Source organism: Corvus moneduloides, chromosome 4 (assembly GCF_009650955.1).
Source record: "Corvus moneduloides isolate bCorMon1 chromosome 4, bCorMon1.pri, whole genome shotgun sequence".
Lineage (NCBI taxonomy): Eukaryota > Metazoa > Chordata > Aves > Passeriformes > Corvidae > Corvus > Corvus moneduloides.
The window spans coordinates 47,499,767-47,527,274 of NC_045479.1; the positions used below are offsets into that span (position 1 = coordinate 47,499,767).

At 35.4% G+C, this 27,508-nt stretch overlaps 1 protein-coding gene across 3 annotated transcripts in view; it reads right to left on the reverse strand.

Annotated features, from left to right (window-relative positions):
* IMMP2L (inner mitochondrial membrane peptidase subunit 2) overlaps positions 1-27,508 on the reverse strand; it is a 426,380-nt gene that overhangs the window by 85,399 nt on the left and 313,473 nt on the right. For all 3 annotated transcript variants that reach the window (XM_032107395.1, XM_032107397.1, XM_032107396.1), the window contains exon 5: positions 8,283-8,385. In XM_032107395.1, the coding sequence (XP_031963286.1) occupies positions 8,283-8,385 (103 nt within the window). The remainder of the gene's footprint in view (positions 1-8,282; positions 8,386-27,508) is intronic.

Below are 27,508 nucleotides of genomic sequence, written 5' to 3' on the forward strand. Positions count from 1 at the left end.
ATATTACTGAAATAACTGTCAACACCAGAATCAGCAAAATTATTCAGTTTGAACTGGGGTGCTTCATTTATTAAGTCTTTCAAAACAAGAGAAGGAGAAAAGAAGCAACATAAACAAGAGAAGCAGTCTGAAACATGCAGGCCCTTGACTTTATTAAGAAGATCTTACAGACGTAAAATAAATAAAAAAAAATGTTTGGAGGATCAGGATCCTAGTCCAAATCAGATTTAGCTTGAATTAAATAATGCTATTTGCTCCATTATTTGCTCCATAGCATACATATAAAGTTTGAAGTACTGCTTAAAAAAAAAAAAAAAAAAAAAAGGGTTTGCTGCTAATATTTGAGGAAAATTTTTCTTCTCTCCTCAGGCTGGACTTTAAACATGGCCAAGCTAGGAAAATTCATGATATCTAGTATATTTTCCAAACTATCCATTTTAGAACAGAGGGAATACAAATAAAGGTTTGCAAAGAAACCTTTGCACAATCTAAAATGCAATTTGATACCCTTGATAATCCTGAGAGACTGCAGTAATAGAAAAGTGAATTTACTATTTTCTCTCTCTTGATAAATGTGATTAACACATAACTTTTGTCAGTTTACTGTCCTATGTGCTAAATAAAAGAGTTAACTGACAAAATAAAGATAATTTTCCTATATGCACTGACATATAGGTAGGAAAGGACATCTGGAGGTTATCTTCTCCAACCTCCTACTTGGAAGGACTCAGGTTGCTCAGGGCTTTCCAGACAGATTTTTTTTACTATCTCCAAGAATGGAGATCTTCCAAACTTTCTCAGTAATCAATGCATGACTTTGCCACAATGAAAAAAAAAAATTAAATACCTTAATGTCTATTCAGAACTTCCTGGATAGAACACGTGCTGTTGTCTCTTGACCCACAACTCTGCATCTCAGAGGAGTCTGGCCCTGCTTTCCCCATACCCTGTGCAGCAGCTGAGGACAGCTGTGATCTCTCCTCACAGCCCTCCCCCCTCAAGGCTGAGCAAACCCTGTTCTTGAACCTCCACATGGTGTGCCACAGGTCTGTCACAGGGGTCCTTCACAGGGCTCATTTACCAACTCTTCTGCAGGGAATGCCCAAAGCACACTGCCCCTGACTGCACAAGGCACCAACTGGATGGAGAACATTGCTCCCCTCAAATAAGTCACAGAAGTATTGGTATATTATTCATCATGTTTCAATAATGTTTTGCTTCTAAATGAAATAAACATACACTGGTAAATAAATGCATACACTTTGGTTTGCACATTCACTGCCACACAAATACACATTTTTAACCTTCCAACATGATGTGCAATCATGTAAACAAAGTGCTAGAGTAAAACAGTTTTATTTTAGGATTGGGACCTTTAAAGACATGAGTACTTACTACACCAAAGCATTTATCTTATCCAGAATTGGAATCAAGTAAATAAAAATTTCCTAAAATTCTGCAAACTAAAATTTAGAACTTTATTTTAGTAATCACTGACTGAGCTTTGACAATAATCCATGTCCAAGGAGGTAAAAATATAAAGAAATAAATACATTAAATGTTTTTTTTAAATTATGTCCTGGCAAATCTTAATATGAATGCCAGCATGAATCAAAATTCCCTACACAGTTAAACTATAGAGAAGTCAGCAAAGATTCCTTTGTGCCTCATTTGGATTAAAACAAGTAGTTTATTTAATTCTATATAGACAATATCATGTAACAAATCCTGCAGAGAGATTATTAAATACAAGGGTATTTCAAGCTGCAACTTGAGAGAAATAGAATTGTAAAGAAACTGATGAAAGAATATACAGGGTTTAGCAAATGATTATATTTGAATGCAGAGCTGTTCAAATTAGATAACTAAAAATTATTCTGACAGCTCTCTGATTTCTTCCAATATTTCATTAAATAGATCTAATACTGTTTCAACATTTTTTCCTAGTTTATTTCAATATAACTGATGTCAAAGACAGGTGTAGGCTGGTCAGGCTGCCATTCTTTCCAATGTGGTTGAAAAATTCTTTAAAGGTTCTTGCATTCAGAAATACTAAATATTGGCATTAATAATTCATTGTGCTTGAATTTGTTACATAAATCCTGTTCCATAAACAGAATGACTGAAGATTTACCAACACTAAATAAATTACAAGTAATAGAGAAAATTAGCTAGAATGCATAAAATGTGTAAGATTTGACATAACTAAGACAAAAACCAAACATTCTATTGTGAAGAAATAGAGTAGCCTTAACTGAGAGCTTTTAGTCACATGATGATAGCCATATGCACTGGTTTAATTAGAGTCGAGCTAAATATTTTACTTTTCAAAATAATTAGGACAGCTATAGGGGACTTTTTATTCCCTATAGTGCAAATTCAGTTAGTCATGATAACTTAATGGACAGTCAGACCACACAATCTTATTAGCAAGGCTCCCCTTCAGCAGCTCCTGGAGTGAATTGTCATTCTCCACGGAAAAGCCACCATCCCAATTTGCATCTCACATATAGTGTTCTCTCAAAGGGACAAGCATATTTACCCTTCGAGCTTTATTTATCATCAGTCATAACAAGTAATGACCTATCTGTTTTATTCACCATAGATTTTTACAAGTTCAAGCTGTGCATCCATGCTATTTACTACTGGTAACTTCATGCTCCATATGCAAGGCCTTTTTTCTGATTGTAAACAGTTTCACCTATTTCATTTTTGCCAGTAGCCAGAGATAAATATTATGGAATGGCACTGATTGCATATTTGCATTACACATCCTGTTTAAACATAGCTTCATTTCTTTTTTAATACCCAAGAGAGAAGTAGAAATGTCACTGATCCCTTAAGAGTCATGCTACTTTCCAAGGCTACATTTATACAGCAGAGTGAAGCTGCACTGTTGGCAATGGCAGCTAAAAGATAACAGAAGAATCTGCAACATCTGCTAGCAAGTTAATGCAGACAAGTCCCCAGTAGGGTCATTCCCAGCCTTCACTGATTACTTTGTCATCACTCTTTTCCTCACCTACATTAACTTTATGAGTGTAAGCACAGATAAGTGTTTTCTTGCTAAAATCACACTTTTGTATTGCCACCCTTGACTATCTCTTCTTCACTGTTCTAAACTAAGAAAAACAGGGTTTGGTACTCTGCTATTGACATATTTGTCTTAAGCCTCTTCGAATGGCTGTTTGGAGTATGGGGCACAAACGGGGTCAGCAGGTATTTCAAGACCTGGCATAGCTCTCTGTGGGAAGTGCGCCCTAGCCTTATTGTGCAATTTAACACAGTGCTGTACTGCTGTGAGCTGTTAAACTTTTCCCACCTCTTGTCTTAGAGGCTGCTCCATTTTCAGGGATATGTAATTCTTGCACTAGTTTATAGCTCATATATGAAAGTTTCACCAGATGGCAAGATCATCACCAAGATGATGTGCACTTTTAGGACATGTGGCATTCTTTGTTTGCTGTTATGTAAGTAATTCTGAATGGCAGAAAGAGATCTGCTTCCTCCTTCAACTGTCCACTGAACCTCCCTCAGAAGATGAAAGAGCATACAAAGCAGAGGTACCCCCACAAGTTGCAGACCTCTTGGTTTAAATATTTCCTTTACCAGCAGTAACCTCTGCGCTCCACTAGAAGTGTCATATTTCAGTTCAACTTACTGTCTAATGAAATTTTCTAATTTTCTGCTTTTTACTACTTGTATTCACTAACAGTAGTTGCAGAGAGAAATAGCGGGTCAGCCTATAAAAATAATCATAAGAGGCCACATTCTATTACTGTTAGTAATAGAATTTGCCCATTGAGGGTTAACAGTTAAACCATTCCTATCTTATAGCTAAAAGAGAAGATGATAGCCTTTGAAAATTAAATTAAAATGACTAATGAATCCAGCACATTCTCTTCTGTATCACACCTAGTTTATAGTTTTCTAGCCACAGTCTACAGGTTTGTGCTGTTAAATGAAAACATAGTTAAACTGATAGAAATGTTTTTCAGATATTTTATTCCATGAATTTACAGTACGGAATAGGCAATCATAAAAAATGGCCCCTACAGTAATGCTGACTAAAAGAAATTTACTCATTTGAAGCCTATGAATGTAAAGCTTCTGTCAAACAAAAAAGCTAGGCTCAGGTTCAACAAGATTTAGTTTTGAAAATAAACACACTAAAGACAGATATATTTTAAGGAAAAGGGCTAGGAAAGGGACCTGGATGGGCCAAAAGAGGTGTTTTTGACAAGGTACTCAACCTACCTGTGTTGCAAGCTTCCCAGGAAGATAAGGAGACTAGTAGCTTTTTTTTGTCCTTACACTGGATTGTGAAGCTTAACTCATAAAGAACTTTATCCAAAGCCATTAAAGCCAACAGAAATCTCTCATTGACTTTAATGAGCTTTTGTTCAGGCCTTTTACATGACAGCTGAAAGACTGCCATGGATTTCAAGCCCTGATTTTATAAAGCTCTTTCATATCCCCAGCTTGGAGGCATTTAGAAACATATAAACGTGTAAATAAGAGCATTACAATATAATATTATCTCCCTAAGACATAATTTGCCTGTTTTACTGTTTAAAATTACGAGAGAGATTCTCACTGCACATGTGTACATTCAGGAATATATCAGTTATTGCGTGCACTTATTAATAACTGTTTCTTAGATACCCTCACATATTGGTTGGATCACTATCTCTGCACTGCTGGATGCCAGCTCTAAACATTTAATCTAAACAAAGTACAGTTTATAATGACTTTTCCCTCGATTTAGCCAGAATATTGGACATAGAATATTAACTGTCACTTTGCTTTTATGCGGATATTATCCTGACTATGCAAGCAAAGACAATACCTGATCTGGCATAAAGTTAACCCTCTAAAATTTTTAAGAAATTTGAAGCAGCAGAGGAGTCTAATACTTCATCAATTCTTTATAATATATCCTGCATTTCTGATCTAAGAAAGCAGAAGCATTGCCAGGAAAATTACTTCTATATTTCCTATGCTGTTGAATTACAGTACAGAGTAAAAAGGCCCATCAAACAGGAAAATTACCAGAACTGAAAACAAAAAGAAGAAACTTCAGAAAGTGGTACCTTAATTACATAAGATACTCATGATCACATTCCTGTAGTATGCCAAATAAGGAATGCTAACCTAATATCATAAAAGCTTGACTTCACCCAGAATTTAGAAACAGCAACAGTCAATTTAATAGAAATCTCTATCCTAGTCCAGGTAATTGAAAAAAAATTCTGGCAATATGTAATTTTTTACCCCTTAAATAACAGTAAAAATATGCAAGTTCTCTAAATGTTTATTGGCTTCTATTCAAAACAGCTATTTTCACTTATGAATGGCTGACAGATTTCCAAACCTGAAACACATCAGTATTAAAGCAATAGTATTAATATCATCTGCCATTCAGTACTATACAAAGCATTTTTTAAAAGACAATGTACAATAGCCATGAACTAATTAATTTAGTCCCATATTAAGGAAAAGTAATTAATATTTAAGTTTTGATCATATACAGAATTAATAGCATTTCTAATTCAGCACTAACCATAGATATCCTGTTATTTTTGTAATATCAGTTAAGGTATTAATTTCATTCAAAGACACAATAAGGCAGAAAGGAAATAGTAAACCTTTACAAATCTTAGTTTAAACATTTTCATTTTATTTACACACTTCAGGAAAATATATGTCTATTCTTTAAAAATCCAATTTTAGTCCTATAAAACCATGCAATAAAAAGATATTATTTATTTTATAACACTTTTATGAACTAAGTAAACACAATTTAATCAGGCCAAATTTTACAGCTTAGAAATTAATCTCTCTCCAAAGGTGCATCTAATTTAGAACTTGATTGGTATCAGGGTTTTTCCTTTATCAACCTAACCCATTAGGCCATTACAGATATTGTTATTCTCCAAGAGAAAAAATTATTCTAACATCTGTTCTCAATCTGTTTTTCCATAATTTCCTTTTATGCCCCATGTAACTCATTAAGCTCATCTACAAAACATTACTGAGTCTATCTCCACTGTAAATGTCTTTCTACTATATGATCACATGAAAAGAGAAAAAGTGGTAGCCTACAAAACAACCCACTTAAATCCCACACTATTTCTACTTCATCTTTTGATCAAAGAAAAGACATTAGGTTAAACATTATGTGTGTCACCATTCTGACTTTCAAAATGATGTTAAGTGACCTATATACTAACAAAGTGAGAAAAACATGTCCATGTCTTACCATTGTGCTGTCTATTCCTTATGACTGCTGCAGTCTTATGAGAAAATTTTTTTTAAAAAGAACATACCTTCTGAATGGCTTGAAAGAGTGATTTTAATATTTTAATTCACTTGTGCAAATAATCTCCAGAGTACAGAAGAGGAGAAGAAAATGTCCCAGTAACCTAAAATCTTACATGTGTAGGATGAAAAGAACCTGGAGTGCAATGTGTCCTCCTAAATACACTTTCCATTTTCTTCTACAGACAAAAATTCTATTTTATTATTCTGAAGCTAGTTTCAAATCCTGTGAGCTCTTCTTCCCCTTCTGCCTCCATTCAGCAATTGCTGTTCTGATTTAATTTGAGAGGAAAATACCTATTTACATCTGACTTGTCCACAATGTATTCATCTAAGCAATACAAAGGTCATTCTTCCTGCAGAAAGATAAAGAATTCACTGTCAGAATCTGTCCTGCTAGCCCTCAAAAGTGCCGTTGCTGTAAGAAAAGTGCCATACTATCTGATGTTAGCTAACAATTGATGATTAATGTAAGGTCAAAGTCTAGTGAAGGGGATTTACTAATATTTATAAACATCAGTGAATTGAGCAAAAATCTGAGGGTATTTAGATTTACCCCAACATTCTATCTTGCATGAAAACTGCATGGTGCCTACCTTGAGGATTTTACCTTGTATGAATTTCTGTGTGAGCTGCTGTAAATCTGAAACCAGTGTCCAACTGCTAAAGGTTCTTTATGCTCTGAGTCTACATTGGCAATATATTTGTAAGTGAAAATAAGATTAGTGGCTTTATGACTATGATTTATGTTGGGAACAGGGAGTGACAGAGAAAAGCTTACTAAGGGAGGAAAGAGATACTTGCACAGGATAGGCTGAATTACATTCTGCAGGAAAGAACCTCTAAAACTAGATGTTAGAAATCTTAGAAGATAGTAGAAGGAAAATCATAACGAAAACCAGCAAGAAATACAAGCACGAAAAAAGTAAGACAAACCAGAAGAGAGGCATTACCATTACATGCTCTAAATCAGACAGTAGGCCTAATTTGTATTTTTTCCTGAGAACAAATTAATTCAATTTAATAATTGGGCTAAACGTCAAGAAGCCAGACAAACTCATAAGGTCCTTCTTGTCATTAATTCAATCAGTCAGTGGGATGACTTCTGTATGAAATAGATGTGAAATGCATAAGGGTAGAAAAATCCAATCTTGACAATTTCCCTGTAACAAACAGTGGGGTTTTTTAATAATATGAGAGGAATATTCTGTCTTAAGAAAAGAGAAAAATCCTGCATTTAGAATAGGGCCAAAAGAGTTTGTATTTCCACAGCAGGATACACAGCTTATGCAGCTATTTCCTGCATTCTAGATTAGGTTAAAACAAGACCAAGAATCTATATGAAGTGTAACAAACCCAAACTAGAGTTCAGAGAAAGAATTTACTCTTCTCCTGATGAAAAGACGCACACTTTTACCCATCAAGAAACAGATTTTACAGGTTACATTTTCTTTCCATTCAATATTCAAAGAAAATTTAAATATTTACCTTGGGAAGAGTCTTGAAATATCTCTACTCTTATCCACTGACCAATTTACCTGTTAACCCTTGTTAAGCATGGTTACAGTTTCCCAATTCTTTATCCCAGCACTGGCACTAAAGCAAGACCAAGCTCCAAGGAGGGAAAAATTCCAAATTATATCAGCTGGCAAAATGTCCCCAGGGAGCATCTGTCAGCTACAGGGAGCTGGCTCGCCCTCTTGCTACTATTCCAGTATATCCCTCCAAATTTAAAATCTCTACCACATCTCCTTCCATGTGGAGAATTGAAACAAGTCTTTATTCCTTATATAATAGCTAAGAAAAAACTCAATATCTGCTGGCCGAGATATTGTATAAAGTCTAATAATTCTCACAAAAATAATAAAACTACACTCACAATCAATTCATACTTGCTGTGTTTCACATATGCACAGTTTTTCAGTTGCAAAGTGTGACATATAGAGAGAGAATTGACTTACAGGACCAAAAGCATTGCTGTCAAAGCTGTGTCCATGGTGATCCCCTTCCACCCAAATATGACCATGTGGAACTTTCACATACTTCTTTTTGTATCCAATGGTTCTAAACAGAATTGGAAAAAATGGTTAGTTAAAAAGATTTTAAAAACAAACAAACAAACAAAAAACCCAAACCCAACAATGTTTTGTTAGGAAAATTCACATATTACAGGTTTGGATTTTGATCTTGCATACAACTCAACACCAGCTTAAAAATACCCACACTGAAGTCCTTTGGACTTCAAGAGTGTTACTCAATTCAAAATACATAAAAATTTTGTATGAGCTAGTTGCACTATCAGGGCCTGTCTACTACATTGTTTTGCCAGAAATCACATCACAACAAAGGAAGAAGAGACTTTTCAGTTAAATATAATTAGAGATTATTAACTCCATCTCTGTAGTAACAAAATTTGAACCATCAGATTTTATCTCAGGTAAACACGAGTGAATATATATATGTTGCAATCACATAAAGATAATGTTTAAGACCATTTTTCTTCGTCAAAAATATACTGGTGTATCTGAACTGGCCTCAGATTCAGAGCTTAGATTCCTGAAATGATTCTATCCTGGCGGTAGGATTTGTTCAGCTATAACAAGCTAAACAGGATAAACTTAGAAGAAACCTTTAAGAGAAGGCCAAGTGATGAAGGAAAATGACATTGATGCCATCCTCTACAGAAAATCATATTGCCGCAGCATGTCCCAGCATTACAAAATGACAAACTACAGATTACTACTAAAACTGAGCTGCAGAGTATGCAAAATTCCTGTATTTAGTTCCCCAAGTAGCTGTCATTTTCATAATGCCAGTCTGCCTTCTACTGCACACTTCTGCTTTTTTTCAGATGGAACCTGTTATTCTGCAATCATTCATGCAGAGATGTTGCTTTAACCCCAGACACCAATTGTCATGCACGTTGAATTATTACCAGGATGAAGCGTTTACAGATGGGACTATGAATAGTGATACCTCTTATTTAGTTTTGAATAAACAAGTCTGTCTATAGACAGAAACAGACTTTTGATCTAGCTTGTTGCCTCCAGCTGCTCATCGCTTTTCGCTGTCTGGAAGATATGCCCTCAGAGCTGAAGGCAGAAGGAGCACACTCTAAATCTAAAAAAAAAAGTCAGCTGGAGAGAGAAAATCATCTGCACCAGGAGATTCAGCTGAACTGTGCAACAGCACTAATCAGGGATATTCACAAGTCAAAATGAAAAAAATTGGGTTTTGGGAGGTTTGTTTTGTTTGGGGAGGAGGGTGAGTATGTTAAAAGGACAAGCTAATCAATAACCTGGAGGCCATGAAATATTAGATGAATAAGGAATCCTCAAAAGTGCATTTTATTAACTTTATTTGGCTATATTAGTCAAATAAAAATTATAATTACTTAATTTGCAAGTCACAAAATCCGACCAATGCTTTTTCATTCAGCATTTTTCTGGCAGCTAAAAGGATGAGCATGCTAGTACTATATTCTAGTGGAATGTACTTTCATTGGAAGCTGAAAAAATAATAGCCTATTTGCAGAAAAGAAAAAGACTGATCTTCTTTTTTTCTAGAACAGTTTCATAATACACATTATTCAAGACTAAATTCCTAAACCATTCAAAACAAAAATGTAAAACTGTCCTAGTTGGTAAATATATGATTTCCTAAACACAAAGAGTATGCTATAATAATTCAATTATGCTAAAAAAGCAATTTATTACTGTGCAAATCCTTTTGTTTTTTAAGAGATATGGCATACAGTTTGGACAATAAAATTATTTATGTTTTGACATTTCATAATGCTTTGTCTCATTGATAGTTTCTTTTATAAAGTATCACATATTTTACTAGTAAAATGTTTTAAAGTATAGGATGCGAGTTGTCCATTAATTCTGCTGTTTGATTAGACACGTCTGAAAATTATTAAATGGGTCTCTTCAATCAGTGATAAAGGCAAAAAATAGCTCAAAAAATATTTAATTTTTTCTTCCATTCATCCTCCTGAATACACAAGAGTATACTGTGATAAAGTTTTGTACCCTTACAGACTTCATGTACAAGACTGAATTTCACACAGAAAGGTGAAAGGATTTGAAAGGTAATTCTGCTGACATGTTTACCTCATAAATGTCAGGAAAATAATATGGCAAATGCCAGTCAGTGACTCAATTTCTGACCAGACACAATCTCTTATTCCCAAATAATCTCCTCCTTTATTACGATTAGGAAATCACTAAGAGAAAGGAAAAAAAAGGTTTTGTAATTAGTACTTAAAAACAAAATTGGAGGCAAAAAAATGGTCTGCATGGATAGGTCTTGCAAAGGTTTTCAGAGGCCCTGTGAAAATCTAAGGGTTTAACACAGGTGTATGGTGTGTTCTTTAAGGCCTAAGGCAAAAAGAAAAAGATTACAGAGTGCAGTAATTATAATTGGTTCTTTTTATTATTTCTAAAACATAGTAAATACATATTTCTTTTCTACTCTTGAAATAAGCATCATAAACCAGAACATTTTTCTACAATTATGCACAAATAAAGTCTCTTGTAGTGATTAAAGAGGAATTATATACAAATTCTCATATTGAAAAAAGCAGATTATTGTACACAAGTAGTTTTTACTCAGAGGAAATAGAATTAAAATTTACAATGTTAATAAACACATTAAGGGAATAGGGGAGAAAAAAGAAATGGAAAAGAAACAAAAGCAGCAGTTCTAATTATCTACTTTAGTAGATAGGAGTGATATTTCATGAATAAATCCCTTAAACAGTTAAATGTAAAACCTTCTGCTATTTCATATATGGGTTATATAAATCATCAGATTTTTCCCACATGTAGGCTCAATAGAAAAAAAAAAAAAGATATCTTGTAAAAAATAAGTACCTGCATACCTGTGAACAGAAGAGAGGCAAGAAAATCTATTTTCCTAAAACAATTCCTTCAAAATGTTACTGTAGTATTTGCATAGGGCAGTTATCTGGGGACCTTGCATCCTCTCTAGCAATACTACTGCAAACACTGTCCTGTGGAACACTCTGGAATTTTAAAAAAAAGTTTTACTTGAGATTTTCACTGCATGCATTAATAGTAAACCACAGCAAAGGCTCATGTTACAGTGAACTGGATCATCTGTTTCTTGATATTGGTTTTAATTTTTAAAATAATTTCATTGCTGAGTTACTCCACAATAGATTAATAAACTGCAACAAATATTCCTGCAAACAAACCAGAATACAGGCTTTAGAAAGCCATGTTTTGTTCACAATTGTAGGGTTTTTTTAATTACTCTGGCAAAGACTACATTGATATTTTTAAAATAAAACTTCACAAACTCAGTTTTCTTTCCTAAGAAGAGAATCCAAATTGATTCATAGTCAAAAATAGTCATTGCCCCTCTCTTCCATGAATCCTACAGAAATTTTAATCTCTGACCTAAATTGCAAGGAAGAAAACACATGTGTGTGCAATATGGATCCGAATCTAAATGTAGCAACTACCATTTATTTGTTTCACTAGCTAAACATTTTAGCTAGACATGCTGAAATAAAATTATTGTCGATTTTTTGGTGCAATCCTACAAGGCCAAATTCCTAACACAACCATCATTTCTGAAAAGTGACTCGACTTTTTTTCTTAAGGATAGTCTGCAGACTACTGCCATCAACTTTGGGGATTTAGATCTATGTAAATGAATAACAGTTTTAAATGTAATGATCAATAGTTCTGTGAAAAATTAATACAATACAAAGTGAAAAAATACTTTGGAATGCTTCTAGCACTCTTCAACAATGGCTGCAAAACTTAAAATCCTCAAGGCAAATATCAATTTAAAGCACTATTAGCTCACCAGGAATTTTACATCAATTCCTTGTGAGACGTCTTTGCTGCAAAGGAATTGTAGTCAATAATATAACATATATTTTGAAAGCAATGCAATCAATTTTTCTTTCTTAGTTGAGCATTCTTAGACTCATTTCTCTGACTGACTGTAACCATGACCTCTGTTAGCTCTCATGCATGAAGTTTTTAATTAAATTTAGAAGATATCTGAATGAATTCTTAAGAGAACAATTGCATTGCTGTAAGTAATAATTAACTTAGTATTTGTTAATTTCATATCTAGTTCATTAGCATGAGTTATAATTACTGAACAATCTCTTAAACTTCATAAAGCCTCTACTAATGAAGAGTAGTCTTTCACTTTCTTATATTTACTGTCTTTTAAGAAAAAATAAAAACAGTTTAACACCTCTTATTCTTCCCATTTAAATGGTTTGCTTTAGCATTAGTTCAGGCAAAGACATTAAATTACACAGATTTTGATATATAGAATCCAAGCATCTGTTAAAAACCATACTGGTGTGAGCAAAAAAAATAATTTCAGGTTTTACTGAAGTCGTTGACACATTAGTAATAATCACTTACGCTTCTGTTGCTCAAACTATAGTTGAACTCTCCTTAGCTTAAGAACAGGGTCTACCAGATTTGCAGTAATTTTCTTGTTCAGAACATAATGGAATTGCATTTATCTTTTCAGACATTTCTACAGGAGTTGGTCTGAAATTCTGAATTACTTTTTCTTACACATGAGGTACATTTTGAACCTTTGCAAGGTTTTTTTTCTCCACAATTTAATAGCTAACAGATGTAGTTATAGCTATCCTTGGCTGAGAAATAATTTCAATCTTGACAGTCAAAAATGAGCTCTATGTGGTATTCTAACCACCTGCCCACAAGCAAGAAAAATCTGCTTTTTTAGGATGCGGTAGCAGTGCCAAAGCAAGCAACTTGGCTCAGCCAAGCTGGATGAGGAACGACTGCCTTCAGTTTGATTTGACCTTGAGAAATCCAAAGGTCTCAGCAATCTGCATATCTTTGGGTGTCATTAGGGAACAGACACTGTAGATAATGTCCTGTTTGCAGAGGAGATAAAAAAAAGACAAACTCTTTTGTAATATAGGTAGTCTCTATCATATTTAAGAACCACTTTTTCAACATGAATTGCTGTACATGTTTATCGGGTTTGCGTGGCCAGGTTTTGGTAGCATGAGGCTCTGTGAGAAGCTGTCACAAGCTTCCCCCCTGTCCACAAAGGTCAATGGTGGCCGGCTCCAAGATGGACCTGCTGCTGGCCATGGCCGAGCCCATCAGCAATAGTGACAGGGCCTGTGGGATAACAGAGTAAAGAACGGGGGAAAGTTGCTGTACAATGGTAATTTCTACCAAGAGAATGATAATGTATGTTACAGCTCTATACACACCAGGGTCAGTGAAGAAGGAGGAGGTGCTCAAGGTAACAGAGCAGAGATTCCCTTTCAGATTCTGGTGCAGACCCTGGTGAGTCAGGCTGTCCCTCTGCAGCCCATGGAGGTCCATGGTGGAGCAGAGATCCACCTGCAGCCCATGGAGGACCCCCACTGGAGCAAGCAGATGCCTGAAGGAGCCTGTGACCCCATGGGAAGCCCACTCTGGAGAAGGCTCCTGGCAGGACCTGTGGCCACATGGAGAGAGGAGTCCATGCTGGAGTAGGTTTTCTTAAAGGAGTTGTAACCCCACAGAGGACCCACACTAGAACAGTCTATTCTGAAGGACTGCACTGAATGGAAGTGACCCGTGCTGGAGTTCATGAAGAACTGCAAAGTGTGAGGAGTCACGTTGGAAAAGTTCATGTTGGAGACTGTCCCATCAGAGGAACACCAAGATCAAGCAGGAGAAGAGTGTGAGCAGTGCTCTCCCTGAGGGGGAAGGAGCAGCAGAAATGTGATTAAATAATCACAACTGCCATTCCATGTTCCCGTGCCCCACTGGGTGCAGGAGGAGGGAGAAAAAATCCAAAGTAAAGTTGAGCCAAGGAAGAAGGGAGGGGTGGGGAGAAGGTATTTTATTGGGTTTCTTTCTCATTATCCTATCCTGATTTGCTTGGTAATAAAATATACTAATTTCCCCAAGCTGAGTCCATTTTGCCCAAGACAGTAACTAGTGAGTGATCTCTGCTTGTCCTTATCCCCACCCACAGGCCTTTTGTTCTATTTTTTTCTCTGATGTCCAGCTGAGGAGGAGAGTGATAAGCAGCTTAGGTGGGCACCTGTCATCCAGCCAGGGTCAACCCACCACAACGTGGAATTTTTACCACATACATACATCTTAATCAAATTCACAGAATGAACAAATACTAAGATATTCAATTTCAAGTGACACGCGGATCCCAAAACATGAACTTTGCTGCAATATAACATGTAAGTTTTATTAGTATCACTGTAGGGAATCTTACACATGACACTAAACACCTTTCAGCTCCTAAGAAATCTTTTTCACTTCCAACACACATATACAGCCCCCTGTGCCTTTCTACTTTAACTCTTCCCTTACGTGTACATAAAGACACAAAGGCAGGGTTATATATATGAAGCAACTAAATACTTTTTTTCTGAAGGCCAGCTATAGACTATGCATGAGAGTAAGTAAATAGGTTAGAGAATATTCTCCAGTTGTGTGCAGCTATAAACTTTTGCCTTAGAGCTGAAATCTGTTTTCCTTGTAAGCTGCAGATCCACCAGTTATTGAGAGGCCTGACTATAAAAAATGCATCCAAACTCAGAACCTGGAAAGTGCTGGAGGAGCCCTAATGCTTCGGGTATTGCTTCATAAGCATTGCCAGACCTGATATATTGAGAAGGGAACCCCCTAAAGGAGACAGAAATGACACAATCTGAAACAAAATACTCCCATTCAGTGAGATTAGGAATAGCCATTATGGAGGCAGTGATTCCCTCTGCCTGTAATTGGGCAAATTTTTGATTGTATAAACTCTGTTTTCATTTTGCCATTAAATATTTTGAAGTCTCAGGAAAAAAGAACATTAATTTACTGCTTTCCTCATCTAGAACAGAATTATGATTACAAAAACACCCCCTTTTTAATAAATAAGCAAAGCAGTTAAAGCAAGCTGAACTACAAATGCTATCTCTTTTTTCCCAGCTAAAGCATTTTTACCAAAGTGCACCAGTGCACGTTCCTATAACTGAACAGTGCTACGAATAAGTAGAAATCTGATATGGAAAGTACAGGACATGTTTGTAGCTCTGCTTCATTAATTAGACAATTTCTCACAAAACATGCCATTCTTAAAAAAATAGTGATTTACCCATTACTTGCTTCACCAGTACCATCATAATGCAGTTAACAAGTTTTAAAGCACATGGTATTCAGGAAAATTACTGGATTTGTGCATGTTTATCTAAAATGATAATATGATTGAAAGGACAAAGAATAAGCCAGCTCATCCACTACAGAGATTAGGCTCATTTCAAACCTGATGTTCCCTTGCTAACAAGGAACAGAGAGAACACTGTAACAAAAAAAGAGACTAGAAATAATTTTAAGAGCAAAAAGATGTGAGATCATTGCTTGGGAGATTCGCAAAATTTATGGCATCACTGCTATGAGCAAAAGTATCCTTGATAGATCAATTTCCCAGAAAAGGGTGATAATTATACCTCTGAATCCAGATATATTTGACCAAAACATACCAAAGACTTAGAAGGAGCAATTAATGTCTCTTAACTCCCTTAATATCACATAATTTCCCAGATATTTGCTCAAGTTTATGTCAGTGTAATTCCTTTTCCTGTTTTTTTCTTTTTCTGTTGTTTCTTTCTTCCTTTCTTTCTGGAACTTTCGAAATATCCTCAAAATACTCTTAAGCTTTTTAATGAGGAAGCAGCTATGGCACTGCTGCTGTTCTGTATGATCAATATACATGACAAAAAAAATGTTCTGCCTTAATGCTCTTTACCTTCATATATGTCTTTCTGGAGAAGATTTTCATGATGTCTGCCATTCACTAAGAATGTTTCCCAAAGCTATAGTTTAATTTGATCTTGGATGATAATGATATGAGTTGATAGCATTTCTAGAATTTATTCTATTTTCCTGTGCTTTAAAGATATAGTGTATCTCTAGGGCCTAGGTTTTTCCCCTCTTGATGCTTTTACCAGTACCTAGGTATTTGTATCACAAAGGTTTGTTATGTTGGTGCTGGCAAGCATTCTGTAACTTGATCCAAAAAAGCTACAGCTGACAGAAGTTCTTTTCTACATCTTGTGAACTGTGGAGTTGTAGAGGCAGTACTTACCAGCAATGCCAGGGGATCTGGATTTTAAGGAAATAATTTCTCCTTGGGTAAAATTTATTTTCATTCATTTGCAGTCAGTTTTTATGATTCCCATTTCCAGCCTCACATTGTCTTTGTATATTTTTCAATTCATACCACCTTCCTTCAGAAACTGTAAAAGGCCACTGCAGATCACCATGCACATAACACTCAGCAGCAGAGGAACTTCCCTCTGTTCTGAGACTTTTGCTTACCTAGTCAGGAGGCACGTGGCCACATAAAGCATTTAATATTGCTTGTCCCTGCAACACAGAAGTAATCTTGCTCTCACTGCTAAGAAAGATCAACTAGCAGTAGCTTTCATCACAGAGATGACTTTATCACTTTCTCCTATAACATCTGTGAATAGTTTTGGTTTTGGGCCTACTACCCTACACCTTTTATATTGTGTGCCGCTTTATTTTATCTTCATGTGTTTCATCCGTTCTAGCATTAGCAGCATTCTAATTTTATGATCCTTTCCACAGCAGATCTCTTCAACTCATTCAGGAATATACATTTTGGGGAATTTCAATGAAACTATGGATGACTTCTGCAAACCTGTTTTTGAAATAATAGAGGTAAGTCCAGAATCTGGGGCAGGGGTGTTTTCTTGGGTTTTTTTGGTTTTTTTGTTTTTGGGGGGGGGGGGTTCTTGTTGTTTCTTCGGGTTTGGGTTTTGTTTTGTTTGGGTTTTTTTTTTTCAAGATTGATTAAACCTAAAGCAAAATACTGCAGAGGTGGTTCTATGGAAAATCTGTTCAAGGACCATATTTCTTTCAAGGTACATGTATAACTTACATTACTACCTCTAACTATACTGAGAGCATTATTATTTAAAATGGGTATTAAAAAACTCCATATTTAAAATCAATATGTATTTTTCAATTTATTCAACAGTGGATACTATCCAAAGATGACTGCATATACTGTATGTATGTGAATAGAAATTACTACACACTTTTACACAAATCTGTCACTCCCATTTGGAATACTGAAACTATTTCATTCTTTTGCTTACCCTATTCTTTTAATCAGAACTATAATTCTTTTCAGGATAAAATTTGCAACAAATACAAACCAGTAGTTTTGTGTTGAAAAACAGAGCAATCCTTATTGGTTGCATAACTTTCATTTAGATGGCTAACCACCTTATTGATTCAGCCGAAAGAAAACATACAATATCTCATTTTTCTCTACAAATCTTTCACTTGTGAATCTGTCTGATTCCAACTGCCAACACTGTGCCCTTTCAAGTTAAGATTATGAAAATTATTCACTTTGGTTCTTTTGATAAAAGTCCCATTAACCAAACAAGTGTATCATTTCATTACCTTCTCACATTTCTCTACTAGATTATATTGATAATTAGCATGACAGGTTTTTGCTAATATCATTATCAGATATTAACAGTATCATATTAAATCATATATTAGATGGGAATCATTTGTTAGATTCATTATCATTAGCTTCATCGTTTTACTAAGGTAAAACTTTACTAGCTATTTTAGGTCATCTAAGTGAATTACCAAACCCTGACATCACTGTCAAATTGGAAACTTTATACCTGTAGGAATGGGAGGACACATACAGATGAAAGACATGTTGCTATAAAATATTAATTCCTGCACCATACACCCTCTTTTTATTAATATTGAATTAACTGGGAACATTTAGACACATTTTAAGGAGTTGAAGACAATGGTTTTGAAGTGAACTTCAAAAGTTAAGATTTATGGCACTATCAAGATGAAAATTTCACCTGACACCTAATGGTTTCCTTTTTCTCTCTTTCTGCAACATATGTAGAAATTCTTCTCTCAGTAATGCCTACACCAGCCTAAGAAAATAAATTATCAAACATTTTTCTAGATTATAAATTGTGGAATTTAAAATTCGACTCAGCAGCAAACCTCTAACCGCAGAATCTGCAATTAATAAACACAGCTCTCTATGAAATTCTTCCTCTTTCAACTCACTTTTTCTACTCACCCAAATCCTCTCCCTTAGCAGTTCTGCCATTTCTTTTGTGACAGAAACTATCAAGGGAGAGGCAGCAGGCTGACCTTTGGTTACCTATCCAGTGTGTTTACTCAGCCTCAGAGTGGAGGTTGCTGGCCATGCCAGTCTTCCAACAAACAGGCTCTGTAAGAGGAGGAAGAAGAGGTGTACAGGAGGGGAAGAGAAAAAAATTGGTTTTAAAAGTCTTTATGCCCCAGAGGGGAATATCATGGCAACCTAAAGAAATGCTGAATGAAGAATGATGCTCTTATTTTCAAAAAGTGGTGACAGAGGTGGTCACAGCAGCATTGCCTCCTCATCACTGTGCTAGATTCTTGTAGACTTGTGACTGCTAAAAGAGTCTGGCAATACCTCTGCCTAGGTCCAGCTGTAAGAAAGAATTCCCCAGCCACACACCTCTCACAAAGGAGCTAATTGCTATACTTTCTTTATTGCTTAGGACTAAACAAAGGTATTAAAATTTTCTAATCTGCTTTAGGCAGCATATGCAAAATGTAGAACCCTTAATGTAACAAGTGTTTTCAAGATGTTTTGTTTTGTTTTAATTTAGGGAAGGGGGAGAATTGGTATTCTTTGTACAATGGAAGCCTGAAACTTCACATGTCCTTCTGTTAATGTTTGGTAGGGAATAATATTTTAAAATGCCTTTTATTGCTTTTCCTTTAGAAGTGTACTTTCTTTTTTAAAGAACACTACTATCAAAAAAAAATTGAGACGCTTACAAGTAAGTAATAAAAAATATTAACCCTGTATGGATAAATAATTACTTTTATGATACAAGTTATGATTATGAGTTTTGAAACTCAAAATATTTCAATTCTTTTATTTCAAATATGTATAAAAATTTGTTAGTAATTAATCTGTATTACAAATAATATATTAATATTATACAATAGTATAATATTAATGAAGGTGTATTAAAAATAATTATACTGTCTGCTGAGAAAAAATCTGAGATAACCAAGGAAAACTTAAGGAAAAAGATTTCCACAGTCAGCAAACACTTTGGAACACTGGTCATACTTCGGGAAATATAATGGAAACTAAGATCAATATGAAATTTCACATAACATAATCACAAACTTTCCTAAAATTTCAAAAATAGACTAAATGCAGAAAGAAGTGGGTTTATCTTCTTTTGTTTCCCCTATCTTTATCTCATGCAACAAGAGCAATTGTCATAAAAGTTTGGTTTGGCTTTAGACTTGCGTGATTTTAATCTGAAAAACTTGCTTAACAAAATCTAAAAAAACAACAGGTTTGATATGTCTTCTGTTAAAAGATATGAGCATGCAGATACCTACTTTTGAACTGGTGGTGCTCTTTCAGACTGAAGTTCCAAATTACAGAAATAAACAATTGCAATTTGAAGTAAACATCAAGAAAAATATTTTCTTGTTATTAGATTCATATCTAAACAAAGATGCTATTTTTTTCTTGGTGTTTAAGATAATGTTATGGTATATCCAAAAATCATTATTGATCATTAATCTTTTATGAAGATTATAAGAAATGCCTTATTTCTGTGTCTGAGCAGCAGTCCATGTAGCCCAACTGTCTGTCTCCAGACAACTGGAAAAGCAGACAGTGCCCAGGTAAAGCACATTAGCCTGACTACTCTCCATGAGCACAGAGATTTAATCCATCACAGATGTTTGATTGTACATCGTGGTCTATTTGTTTTACTATCTATTTACAGATGTGTTATCCATGAATTTGTCTAAACAATTTTTTCTATTTGCTTATACTGTCTGCTTTCAAAGCATTCTGGGGCAACAAATTCCAGAAGTTCACTATATACTGCACAAAGACTTTTTTCTGTCTTATAGAGCAATCTCCCATGTAAAATGCCTCTGCTTCTGTACTGTGGGATTTGGTGAATAGTTCAGCTGCTCCATCAGCATTGTTTTTGTTGTTTTTAACCTCTCTCTATGTCCATCTTTAAAATTATGTCTCAAGAAGCAAGAACTGACTGCATCGTTTAGGGGTAGTATACTCTATACTGTTAAGGCAGCTCTATATTTTGAATATTTTCTTAGTTTTTCAGCTTTTGAATTACAATTTGTATCAGTGGAAATCTAATAAACAGAAACCCTTAATTTAGAAAAAGTCTAATACTTTTCAGAGCAGTCTACTGTTTGCCACATGAGCTCATGTAGGAATATTTTTTTCTGGAAGAGCTCAGTTACATGCAGTTCAGTGCTGAGAAACAGTAAAGTGTTTCATGGAGCCTAAAAAGATTTAGATAGATGATCTCTGCTCTTAGATGTTAATACCGGTTTTCTTTTTTCTCAAACCACTGAAATTTCGTACTGTTTTGTTAAAAGGAAAACCCTGCAAAGCAGTAAAATTTTCAAAGCAAAGATCATCAGAAAATAATCTGAATTACCTACAAATGGAAAGGGCCCTCATTAATACTTCCACTGCATTCAGTAACCTCACACCACTGAGTCAATTGATATTTCATTAAACTGCTGTGTTTCTCACATTCTCCTTCTCAGGAATGTTTTCCTATTTCATGTTACTAAACCAAGAAAATATTCATTCAACATTAATTCTTGAAAAAGCCCTCAGAATTATTCTTCGATCATTTTAATATCAACAGAGAACCTAATTCATCATCTGGCCATAACAGTAACTTCCTTGTCATTCCCTTGTGTTAGCAGGAACACAAGTATGCTGAACAGTCTACTGAGTTTTGTAGTGTTAAGAAATACTTGTCAAGAAGGGAATTTTTGTATTTCTTTTTTAAGACACAAAGTGCTACAAAGGAAGTATTTTTGACTTTGCTTTACAATCTTGCATTATGAGTCTGGGAAAAAATAGATATTTTTGTATAGCAACAGAAAATCCTAGCATTCTGGTGTTTCCAGAAAGAAAAGTGTTATCAGCACGATTAGATGGTTCTAAATAAGTGAGAGTACAATGATAGGAAGCCTCCTTGTCAAAACAGCCTGAGACAGACACAAACCCCAAATTTTTATTTATAAAAACAGAAAAGAAGAAAAAAAATCAGTGACAGTCAAAACTATTTCTATTAATGATGGCCAGAAGAAATTTATAATTTAGGATCGAAAACCAACAAAGTATATGTTGCTAAATATATTTTTAAATAATGAATATCAGGCCCTACCTGCTTTAGCAAAGTGTAAGGGTTAGTAATTCAGCCAAAAGCTGAATCTGAGGTGTGAGAAAGAAGAAAAAATGATCAACATGAAATGTATCACTACTTGAACATTACTCTGAAAATTGTCATTACCTTTTGTCAGAATACATTCTAAAGTTGAAATTTTACAGGTATCCTGAAAAGCAAAAGGATCAAGAATAAGACTTCAGTCCAATGTCTTGTAGAATTGAACTATTTAAAGATCACAAATTTCAGTTTCAGATTATTAAATCAATTTTCATTGGTTGGTGACTCAAACCAGCAGAAGTTGTTTGTATGTTTCCACAGAACTTTGCAATGTTGTCCTAACCAAAATGAGGCTCCTCATATGCTTGCCATTTTGTTCTAGAAAGAATGTAATACAGCTATAATATAACTTCCACACAGAAGATTTTGCTATCCATATAGAGAAGCTGGTAAAAGGTAGGGAAGATTTAGCATTACTATCCACATTTAGTAGAATAATCTGTAATGAAGATTAATAGGTTTGTATAAGGCTGTTCAACAAAACTCAGATTTCCTAAGTGACAGACAAGACCCTATCTTCCTTATTTGACCAGTTGTATGGCTTTATTTATAAAGATTGGTTTTAACTGTAATTGTTCTCTTGATTTTTTCCAGTGATCACTGCTACTACAGTACATTAAGAGAAAATAATTTGTATACATTGTTCTAGTAACTTAGGTGTACAAGACCCAGTCCCATCTCCTCATGTTTGTTCTTCAACACTAGAAAAAAACAAGTTTTTTCTGAACCAGGGGCAATGGGCCACAAAAAGAAAAGCAGAAATATTGATATTAACATGTTTCCAATGGCTTCTTCCTTAAAGTCCATAGATGATTGGATTTGCAGGGGATTTTCCCCACAGGAATGAAGGTACACCACAGTAGAAAAGGAGGTAGGATGAAAATAACATGGTTTTGGTGCCACACACACCGAGTCAGTCACAAATACCAGCAGCAAGAGCTTCTATCTCAGATGTTGGACCTTGCTCACCTCTTCAGTGGCCAGACAGAGGTCCATCATGGCCACTGGGAATGTGTCTGTGTGAAGGACAAAGTCCTGGCATATAACAGAGAAGCAATCAAAGGTCTGCATATTTTGCTGGAGTGTAGGGCTGGGCTGAAGAGACTCCTATCACAGTTGTCATGCTTTAAAACACACATACTTCCCAGCAGTGCAAGCGGAGCCAAGGGAGCCCACTTTCCCTGCCTTTCTTTCAGATGAGCTGTTCCAGCACAATTCCCCATCAGTCATAATCTGTCACTTCTGCTGAGCATTAAGATTGTAATTAATTCCTCATGCCCAGCTATGCAAGGAAGTGGTACTGTATAATCCTCAGCAAGTCATTCTCTCTGTCATAGCAGAGAATCTTTACAACAGAAAGAGGAATAATCTGACAGACACGTGACAGCTCAAACAACCCTTCAAACATTTGATTCAACGCAAAAAACGCAAGCAAAAATTTCTTGAGAGGATGCCTTTAGAGCTCTATTATATTTCACCCTTGAGAGAGAGCAAGTAGGGAAATGTTGCATAGGAAAGTGAGAGTCATTGCCAGGCAATTCCCAGCTCTTCCTATTCAATGAATTAGTTAACATCTAGTTTAGAAGAGGGACAATCGTATTTTGTTATGTCCTATTGGCAATATTCCTAAGACATAAAAGCACAATATGTGCTTTTCTCCAGTGTACAACCAGTTCATTTTTCAGCTTCTGAGCTGATGAGTGCCTCAGTATGGAAAGTCAGTAGAAAGCAATAACCAGAAAACCAGCTGGTAGACCTGAAATAATCCTCATATCTAAAAATCTACCTGCTAAATTCCTGTGGAAATACTACAGCACTTGCTGTACTAAGAAAAAGTATTAGCAGCATCAAAACTATCTACCAGCAGAGTTACGGAGGAGGAAGTAGAAAGCAGGATTTCTAACCAACTCTTTCACACTGCCAGTGCTAAGTGACTTTCCAGTTATACCAATAACGGCCTAAAAACAGCTATGGGGAAACCTGAAAATAAAAAAGATTAGATTCACAGCAGTCAAACCAGTAACTTATATTTCAGACTTCTGTAGCTTTAGTTTTTTCTTTCTTTTTGTTCTTTTTCTTCTTATATTCCTACAGACCTTTATACTGCCTTTTGTACACTTCCTCCCTTCTTTTATGCTTCCTCAAGGGAAAGTCTAATATATGTTAGACCTGTTTCACAACTTTTTCTCAACAACCCCAAGAAATACTTACGGTGACAGATGCACCTAGTAAGGGTTGATTGGTCGGTCCAATAAATTCTTAGTGTCCTTTCCGATTGAACACACCACAAAACCCTGAGCACTGTTTCACTGTGATACAGCCCCTCTGTAGAGCTCTAAAGCTGCATGGGCTGCCCAGGGAGGTGGTGGAGTCACCGTCCCTTGAGGTGTTTAAAGAAAGATTGGATGTTGCGCTTAATGCCATGGTTTATTTGATAAGGTGGTGTAAGGTCATACTTTGGACTTGATGATCTCAAACATCTTTCCAACCTAGTTAATTCTGTGATTCTGTGATCTCTACTCTCTTCATAGGATCTCATTTAGTCAAAACAGCCAGAAAGATTCCTCCATACCTCTGAGATGCAGCCATTTCATAAATTGGGTTGCAAAGCATAGCTTTGTGAAAAGCACATTAAAGTACATTCTTTATCTGCAAATTCCTCTGTCAACACAGCTCTCTGTTGCTGTGCATACCTGCTTCTCAAGAATGACAACCTTTCTGATAAAAAATATAGTGTCTCTGAGAGAACATTAGTACAAGCACGAACCCAGTAAAAGGTAGGTGATAAGGCATTAAATTGGTGAAAGCATCAGATTTTTCAGGCTAAAGATATTAGGAAAATTAGTATTTTTTTCCATGCACAAAAGTACAACTCTAGACTTGCTTGATAGTCCTGTGGTTAGAGATAATTAGGAAACAATATGTACGTGTCTACACAAATAGACTTCAAGTGTGAAGACATGGATAGCAGCTTTTGAACACACTGAAAAAAAATCATGAAAACACTATTAAAAGTCTGGAATGGGTAATTTTCAGCATAAGCTACCAGTAAAGGAACATTTCCTCAGTCCATAACATTAGCATTAGCATTTATTACCACTACTATATCACACAAAAAAAGCAAGTACAAAAGCTAAGGAAGATAGACAACAGGAAAGAAAACTAAATACTTTAGAGTGAAATCTTCTAGCTCCAGATTAATTGTAAGGGACAGGATATTTTATAGACTGGTCAGCAATAGGAATGGACAAGTACATAATGTTCTGATGTTCAGACCATTTGTATTCAGTTGATATGTAGCTGATACAAGAGGTACAATTACAATTCTTAATTTCCTGTAGACTTCCATGACACCAAGTTTTCTTAATGTAGTGAATCACTTCAGTCCCATATTTCAATTTAAAACAATTATGGCAATTATGAAACTCAATGCTCAGTCTGAGAGTTTGACTGCTGTATGTTTGGAAGATGGATCACATAAAAGACTTCAGTCCCTATTCAGAAAATACAACATATGGAATGAATACTATTCATTACTTAAGCTTTGCAAAAAATGTGGAATTAAAAGAACAGGAAAAATATTGTTTCATAACAACCAGGAAGCACTTGGGAACTATTTACCCCCACTTCTTATAAGACAGCAAGCAAGCAAACAAGCAAGCTATTTTCTGATATACTGCTTTTACAGGTAGGAGTCCCAACAGGTACATTCCTGTGAACCATGGTGCTATTACACCTGTTGCTTTATGAACCAAGTTGGAATTCAAGAATACTGAATTCAGAGAGAAGTTTTTCTCACTTACCAAATGTCTAGCAAATGGCAATGTTCTCTACATATTTTTGGAAGTCCAGAAAAGGCTTCTTCAGCACTTGGTTGGACCTACAAACCTGCTAGAAGCAGGAGTAGCAGAGCTAAAGAAGAATTTCTCATTAGTCCTTTTGTGTTTTCTGCACAGATAATACTTCACCATCCATCAGACAAATATTTGACCAGTCTTATTATTAATAGCTAATACATCAGTGAGAAAACCTCAAGAAAAGCCTGAATTTCATATATCAGTACCTCTTGTATCAGCTTTACATTTTTATGCTTGTTTGATGCATATTATTAATCTAAGGACTGCAAGAGAGGGAGGACAGGAAAAGGTAAGAAGGTAAAAATGTAAACTGAATGCCAAGAATATAAACAGGACACTTGTTCAACTAGATTTTATATTTATTTTCAGTATTGTCAGTACATGCTCATCAATTCACAAATGTGATCATCTCTTTACCTCAAAGGGTTTGAATCTTCTTATACCTTCCTTGAACAGCTAGATAGCTCATAGCTCAGAACAGAGAACTTTCTCATTTCTAAATCACATAATGGATTGAATTGGAAAGGACTTTAAAGATCATCTAGTTCCAATCCCCCTGTCATGGGGTCACTGGTTCAAATTTCTCCTGACTTTTAAAATTTAAATCTCACCTCTTGATCAGAAAATATTTTTGGATATTTTTTTCTCTCCTAAAAAGCTACTGCCATAATATGTACTCTATCAAATGTCTTATCAGCTACCAAAATCTGAACAAGCCCAAAGCCTAAAACATTGTTCAGATTGTTGTCTTATCTTCAGGGCAAAAATGGTCATGTCATATGGGATATAAAAATTAAACTAGATAGCAATTACTCAATCTGTCGAAAAAATACCTAAGGATTTAAATACACCATCATAAAGCAACTCAATTTTATAGACCATATAGCTCCTTCCTCTCATACATTGCATATCAAATACTTTTTTATTATAATACATGCTTTTGTAGAAATGACACCTTCTTAGAAGTGTGCAATGTGGCACAGTTATTGTTGCTATGGGAACCATAATATTAAATTTTGTGATTTTTGCACACATGTTCTCAAATATAATGCTTCTTTCATGTACTGTTTAGTAATAAATTTTCTCTTTCCCCACCAGTCTTCGATGGAATATTTTCTTACAAGAGGTAGACTTCTCTCTTGGATAAATTTTTGCCCTTTTTAAAGTAAATGAGAGTTCTACTGTCAGCTCAGTAGGGGGGCAACATTTCATCCCAGACCTCTGCTCCAAATACATTTGCTTAGGAATATGCCCTGAAGATCTGATTCTGGTTTCACTTATGCAGAACAGAAAAAGGGGGAGAGAGAGAGAAACAGAAAAAGCATGAATGCAAGACAGCAAGACAAAACAAGAAAGCAAGACAAAATCACAAAGCAAGAAATCAAGAAACCAAGCAAGTCTTCTGTTCCATGTCAGATTTATATGCTTTATATGATTTCTTTGGCAATTTTCTCATCATTCAGCTTAACAGTATAAATCCAAATGTAATATAATCAGAACAGTTCTTATGTCTCAAGAACTAACTGGTGTGGTTTCTGTCAATGACCTCTTGCTCATTCTTTTTAAAAATTAAGTCAGACATTTATCAAAGCTCTAAACCTAAGTTCAGATATGCTGTGATAGCTGGGCATAGCTAGAGGAAATAGTGTCCAAAGAGTGAGCATTTATGGCAATATTTTGACATGAAAATTTATGGGCCTGTCTGCTTTACTTTGCCATTTACAGACTCTGACATGGCATTTCTCTACTTGAGTTGAACATTTTAAGGGGCTTAGTCATCTTCTAACTACCTGTTAGTGCTGTAAAAATGGAGATGCACTCAAGCTTCATGAAGGCCTGCTCAGCTCTGACAGAAATTATCTAGCCCTACAAATGTCTGTGTATGTTTATATTTCTATACATGCACTCCCGCGTGATGCACAGGAACCATGTATTCCTCGGCTATCCCAGTCCCCAGCTAACAAAGTTC